Source organism: Eulemur rufifrons, chromosome 7 (genome assembly GCF_041146395.1).
Source record: "Eulemur rufifrons isolate Redbay chromosome 7, OSU_ERuf_1, whole genome shotgun sequence".
NCBI classification, from domain to species: Eukaryota; Metazoa; Chordata; class Mammalia; order Primates; family Lemuridae; genus Eulemur; species Eulemur rufifrons.
This window is the reverse complement of record NC_090989.1, coordinates 132,094,316-132,101,332: the sequence shown is the minus strand read 5'-3', so window position 1 is coordinate 132,101,332 and position 7,017 is coordinate 132,094,316. Positions and strand designations below refer to the sequence as shown.

General features: G+C 38.4%; 1 protein-coding gene across 1 annotated transcript in view; it reads right to left on the bottom strand.

Annotated features, from left to right (window-relative positions):
* Positions 1-212: 212 nt before the first annotated feature.
* LOC138386719 (ubiquitin-conjugating enzyme E2 E2) overlaps positions 213-7,017 on the bottom strand; it is a 344,112-nt gene continuing 337,307 nt past the window's right edge. The window contains exon 6 of the mRNA XM_069473295.1: positions 213-1,042. Coding sequence (XP_069329396.1) covers positions 945-1,042 — 98 coding nt within the window. The 3' untranslated portion in view covers positions 213-944. The remainder of the gene's footprint in view (positions 1,043-7,017) is intronic.

Below are 7,017 nucleotides of genomic sequence, written 5' to 3'. Positions count from 1 at the left end.
AGTAAAATCACCAGGCTATTGACAGCTGGAGAAATTCCACATGCTAAGCAACTCAAGTACAAAGAAATATTAGAGATATGAGATGAAAAATACACTTGAACCTGTAATTGAATTAGACAAGCCTCACTACACACAGGGCTACGTCGGTCACCAGGACACAAAGCAAACGCCAGATTACCAGAAGTGCATTTATCAGCCACAGTGATTTATTGAGTGCTTTAATAATACAAGTGTACATCAACTGATCCACAGTCAAAAGTGGCAGGTCCCTAAGAAATTTACAAGCACTTTAAGTAAATCAAAATACATATTATTTTGTTCAATCCAACAGTCTTCTGCGTGGGAGACAGAAGGCTAGTGATAAACAGAGTCTCAGTAATGCACAGTGATTCTGATTGAAGCTTTTGTACAAAAACTTGTTCCCAGTAGCATGCACCCACCAATAAAGACTTCAGTACAAAAAATTAACCCTAAGCACTACATTTAAGTAGAAACAAGATATAATTCTGAATCTGTGTTTTCCCGAAGATCACATAAAAGGAAAAAAAATCAAAATAAAACAAACAACAAAAAAACAAAACCACACAGTAATATAAAGCTTTGTAAGAAAGCTCTTACTATTACAGATCCAATATTGTTTGCACTGAAAACAAAAAGTTCCCATCCACGTTGAGGTGGGAAAAAAAAAAAATTCCAAATCTTTCAAGTTAACAGAATCAAAAAGGGAATAAAATGAGAAAAAAAGAGAGAGGGAGAGAGGAAGGCAGGAGGGGGGAGGGAGGAAGCAGTAGGAAGAGGGTATGGATGACATACCATCACAAAACAGTTCCAAATTTACTAAAAATAGGAAAATAAGAACCAAGGTCTGGAGGGGTGGGCAGGGCTATTGATGCACTTGGTGAATGTGCTTGCACAGGTCCGGCGGGGGCGCGGGCAGCGGGCCCCTATGTGGCGTACCGCTTGGTCCACTGTCTGGCCATCCGGTCGTGCTCCGCTCTGTTGGTCATGTACTGTGTGGCAATGCTGCCCACCAGGGGGTCGGCTGCAAGGGAAACAGAGTCAGGAGTCAGTAAATACCAGGACCTCTGCCTCTAAGTCGGAAAAGCAGTGTCCAGAAAGCTGAACCTTGTTCAAGGAGTGGGAGGGGAGGCAAGAAGCTGCTGTTCTAACCAGACCGCCATCGCTATAGCTGAGCCGGTGACCGCTGCCGTCAGACCACCTTTCACACCCGCTGCCCGGAGGCATCTATCTGTGGTTCACTAATACCTCCTCATTTTTCTTGGCAAGTCTTATTTGCTCTCCCTGTCACCACCATACACTTTTCACCCTGCTCTGCTTGTCTTCAAGTAGATATTTCACTGAGAAAATGCAGGTGGCTGTGGGAGAGGGACTCCAGGGTCCCTGATGAGCTCTCTGGGAAGAGGTTCAGATGGCTTGTACCCCTGGCCAGTACCACAGGCAGGGCACCCGTGCCCCTCACTACCTGCTCTGAGGGGACTTCAGAGCTTTAGCTGAACAGTCACGCAGCAGCTATTTATGAGATCAAACGAAAGAGGGGAGAGATGGTCTATTTCCTCAAAATTTGGTAACGTCAAAACCTACATAGCTCATTATTACAAAAATTCCAATAGATGTTAATAATAGCTAGGACTCACCATGATTTACCAGGTCCTAAAACTTGAACATATTAATGACACAGATCTCTGAGGGGTCTACAAAAAGAAACTGGAGTGTGTGGAGAGTCACTTGCTCACCATGGAGAAGGGGTGGAGCCCCTCCAAGCCTATGTGGAGCCAAAGTCCACACTCCTAACTACAGGGTGCTAGGAGATAGCTCTCAGAATGATGAAGAAAAAACAAACAAACAAACAAAAAAACCCAAGCAATTAAAAAAAAGTAACAGGTTCCTAGAGATCCCAGACTCTACTCCTTTCCCTCAAGTTCTCTAATTTCACTCTTCTCCTGATTTTTACTTCCCCTATTTTTGGTGTTGAGAATTTTGGTGTATTACTGCAGGCAGGTAAGAAGGAACCAAAAGGGAAAATGAAAAAAAAAAAAAATCAGCAAAAGATATTGTTTTATATTAAAAAAAAGTAGGGAATATGTACGTGTATCTGTGGTCCAATATCATCTGTAACTTGGGAAGATTATGAGACTCTAATCTGGTAAGATATTCATGGTCATACTTTCTTAATATGAAATGTATAATAGAAACACCACTTTTTAATTGATCTGTGGAGTCAGATGATAACAAAGCCTTTGAAAACCTGTTCAACAAGACCTTGCAAGTTTTTTTGGAATTGTGCAAAGCTTGTTATAATTATTCTAGGGAGAAGCCAGTGTCCTATGTTCACTTGTATCACATATAATTAACAGACTTCTTGGTACCATGAAGTTTGTTCACAACTTTTGCCCTTCTGTCTACTCTTTGTGATTCTTATTCATTTTCCCAAATGCTGAAACTAAAACTCTAGTATTTAAACCAGCCTAGCCAAGATTCAAAAAGATTTAAACCAGCAATACTGAATGTAGACACAAAAAAACTGAGAATTGACCAAGATACTTTTGAAAAAATGTGGTCTTTCAGTTAAGACTAATTAATGACCTTACAGTCTAAAAGGGCCAAAGTGAAATCTGAGCCACATTTCCCTACCTTTGAAAAAAATTATCTTGTTCCAATTCCTAGCAGTCTAGAATGCAAAGCCTAGGGTGAAACTTGGGCATTCTCAGGAGCTTAAGTCTACAACGCTCAAGACAAGTGTTTAATTAAATACAACTTAACATTAGTGAAACACACTAAGGATCCATTCTAACTTACTGATCGAGGTAAGGCTTACTGTCAGAAGACCGATTAGTGACATTAATGTTCTACCTCAAATAGTATTCTCACTCAGTGTGTACATACTGGGAATAAGACAGGTCTGTCATTTCAGCTCAAAGGAGGTAGAGGGAGATGAAGGATAAAGGGAACAGGAAGCTGTAGGGTGGGAAAAGGTTACATCAAGTGCTAACAGTATTTCAGTAGGGACAGAAGGGGAAACTCAAAAACAAGTTAGAGTGCTGATAAATAATATTTTATTTCTTTCAGAGTTCTTTTACCCTTTCAAATTTCATTTTAAAAAGAAAAATATTTTTCTACCTGTAAAGTTATATATCTAAATTAAAAAAATAATTAATAACTTAAAAAAATCACATCAGATAATATACAAGATAGAAAGCTGAAAGTGCCAGCCTGAGCAAGAGCGACCCCTGTCTCTACTAAAAATAGAAAGAAATTATATGGACAACTAAAATATATATATACAAAAAATTAGCCGGGCATGGTGGCGCATGCCTGTAGTCCCAGCTACTTGGGAGGCTGAGGCAGCAGGATCGCTTAAGCCCAGGAGTTTGAGGTTGCTGTGAGCTAGGCTGACGCCACGGCACTCACTCTAGCCCGGGCAACAGAGCGAGACTCTGTCTCAAAAAAAAAAAAAAAAAAAAAAAGAAAGCTGAAAGTGAAGACGGTCTGTAAATTCACTCAGAGAAAACGACTGTTCACATTTTGACATATTTCTTCCTACACTTCTTTTCTAAACACAAGATGTAAAAAAAAAAAGGGGCTTAATTTATAATCTGCCTTTGTAATCTTAAAAAAAAATCACTATATGGTGAATAACTTTTTATATTAATAATTACAGATCTCAGATCTACTTCATCATTTTTAATATTTACATGAATTAAAAAACAATTCTGTTTATAGATATTTGGGTTCAACTTTTGCTTTACAAACATTGGTGTGAGCAACATTACTGTGCGTGCATCTTTGGAAATTTATGCAAATTTTAAATTTGTTTAAAGTATAAAATCAACAAATAAAATAAAAATATCAAGTGAGGGAATTTAAAAAAATCATGTGTTATTAACCAAATAGCTCTGAATGCTAAAAAGGTTTGATGAATTGAAGAAAGGATTGCAAGTAACTGAACTGAAACTATGCAATACACATGTAGCCAGTGACAGGCACAGGGAATTAAATGGCACAAGATACTTTCTTTGTAGTATCTTCATATTATAATCCTAAGTAAGGTGGAATCTTCTTACAGGGTTTCATTATTTCATGGATTCACATATACCAAGGATGAAATAACAGTCTTCAAACAAATTACTCTACCCTATTTCTTTAACCATTTCTTTCTGAAAAAGAAGAAATATTTCCCATCATTTTGGGTTTCCAGATTGTTACTACTTTCATAAGTCTTTATTAAGTTTTGAAATTATCACCTATCAGTTTTCCTTTCTACAAAAGAAAAGCCACAAAAGTAATCAGTGGATAAGTAAATTGAAATCAAAGTCTCCTACGTTTTCTGCCTTTGTTCAACAATTATTTGAATTTTTGAAAAGAGAAGCATATTCAGACTTACAGAACATGGTTAGATGACTTTAAGCACCACTTACTTCTCCCAAATACCAGCGTGGCATGGATTAGAGGTTCCCTAAAGCACAAGTACAGGCTCTACAGTGTGGTCAAAAGAAAATCAAAGGAGTGGGAGTTGGGTGTCCAGTGCTTTCCTCTAAACCACACTGCCTCATCTGTTTAATAAAAATCATGTCATTTTTGTTGACACAATACTGGCCATAAAATAACTAACTTGAGTGAAAGTGTAAGACTGAAAGATTACTGGTGATGAGCAACACACCTTTTTAGCCATCTCGACTTTCCCCATCCCACCTCTGCCTCCCTACACAGTTCCAGGAGCAAAGACATGCTATGCTGTTCAGTAAATACTTGTGGACTGAACAGCAATCACTGTTACTAATATTTGAAAGTGAATGAAAAATCATCATATTGCATACTCTACTCCGCCCATTTTTTTTTTTTTTTTTTTTAGATTTGTGGTATGTGCATCTTTCATTCTAGAAGAGAAAGACTCAGACAACTCCTGCCTTGCCTCTTTCAAGGCTAAGTCTACAATGGGTACCCTGGAAGCGAAATGGTTTATAGCACCATCTAGAAAAGGGAGGATAAAAAAGGGGTCGAGACTAAAAGGGAGAAGCAGCCGCTGAATGGTAAGAAGGAAGTGAATCCCGAGGGAATGGAGAAAAGACAGGCAGAATGCTGAACAGTTGATTGATTCTATTTGCAAGGCCAAAGAACATTCTATCTTGGTTGGTAGGTGGCATGGGAGAAATTACCTGGAAAATTTTTTTTCTTTCATAAGCAAACATATATGTTCTTGAAGAAACACAAACAAAAATAGTATACATAGAGTGGAAAAGGGTATGGGCATTGGACCAAGAATGTGTGGGTTTACTGGTATAGTTCTACCACTGAGTCACCTGGCCAAATTACTTAACCTCTCTGTGCCTCAGTTTCCTCAAATGCAAAATGGAGACAATAATAGTACCTACTCCATAGTTTGTTATAAGAATTAAAGGAATTAATCCTTGTAAAGTACATTAAAAAATGGAAGACAGGCATTTGTGTCATCCTTTGAAAGTATAAATCTGATTGTCTTCTTGAAGACATTCTCTTCAGATGAAATCCAAAGTCATGGCTCCAAGGTCTCCCTTACATTTTTGGGCTCCTCCATCCATGCTTAACTGTAATAAACAACTTCCTGCTTCTTTAATAAGCCCTGCATCTTTGCTTATTTTGGTTCCTCTGCCTGGGATAACCCTTTCCATTTCTTTACCAGGCAGCTTTCTACTAATTTCTCAACATTTAGGTCAAGTACAGCCTCTTCAAGGATGTCTTCTAGGGGCTTCCTAGCAGTCTTATGTGCCCTGTGTCTGTTTTGCCTGTTCATACCTCTATTCTTGCACCGCAAATATGGGCATACTTTGGAGATACTGTGGGTTTGGTTCCAGACCACAGAAATAAAGTGAGTATCGCAACAAAGCAAGGCACACAGATTTTTTTGGATTCCTAGTATATATAAAAGTTATGTTTATACTATACTACATTCTAGTAAGTGTACAACAGCATGTCAAAATACACAATGTACATACCTTAATTTAAAAATACTTTATTGCCAGGAAATGCTAATGATCACCTGAGCCTTCAGCCAGATGGCAGAGGGTCTTGCCTTGATATGGATAGCTGCGGACTGATCAGGGTGGTTGCTGAAGGCTGAGGTGGCTGTGGCAATTTCTTATAAGACAACAATGATGTTTGTCACATCAAATGACTCTTCCTGTGATGAAAGATTTCTCTGTAGCATGAGATACTATTAGACAGCATTTTACCTGCAGAACTTTCAAAACTGGAGTCGATCCTCTCAAACTGCTTTATAAACTAAGTTTATGTAATATTCTGAATCCTTTGTTGTCATTTCAACAGTGTTCACATCATCTTCACTAGGTGTAGGTTCCATCTCCAGAAACCTCTTTCTTTGCTCACCCACAGGAAGCGACTCCTCATCCGTTCAAGTTTTATCACGAGATTACAGCAATTCAGTCACATCTTTAGGCTCCATTTCTAATTCTAGCTCTCTTGCTAGAGACATTTCCATCATATCTGCAATTTCTCCTTCCACGGAGGTTTTGAACCCCTTAAAGTCATCCATGATGGGCCGGAATCAACCTCTTCCAAACTCCTGTTAATGTTTTGATCTCCTCCCATGAATCATGAATGTTCTTAATGGCAATCTAGAATGGTGAATCTTTTCCAGAAGGTTTTCAGTTGACTTTGCCCAGATCCATTAGGAATCACTGTTGATGGCAGCTACAGCTTTACAAAATGTATTTCTTAAATAATAAGATTTGAAAATTGAAATTACTCCTTGATCCTTGGGCTGCAGAACAGATAGTGTGTTAGCAGGTATGAAAACAACATTTGTCTCCTTGTATATCTCTGTCAGAGCTCTTGGGTGACCAAGTGCATTGTCAATGAACATTATTTTCAAAGAAAACTTTTTTCCTGAGCAGTAAGTGTCAACTGTAGGCTTAAAATATTCTGTAAACCATACTATAAAAAGATGTGCTGTCATCCAGGCTTTGTTGTTCCACTTATAGAGCACAGGCAGAATAGATTTAG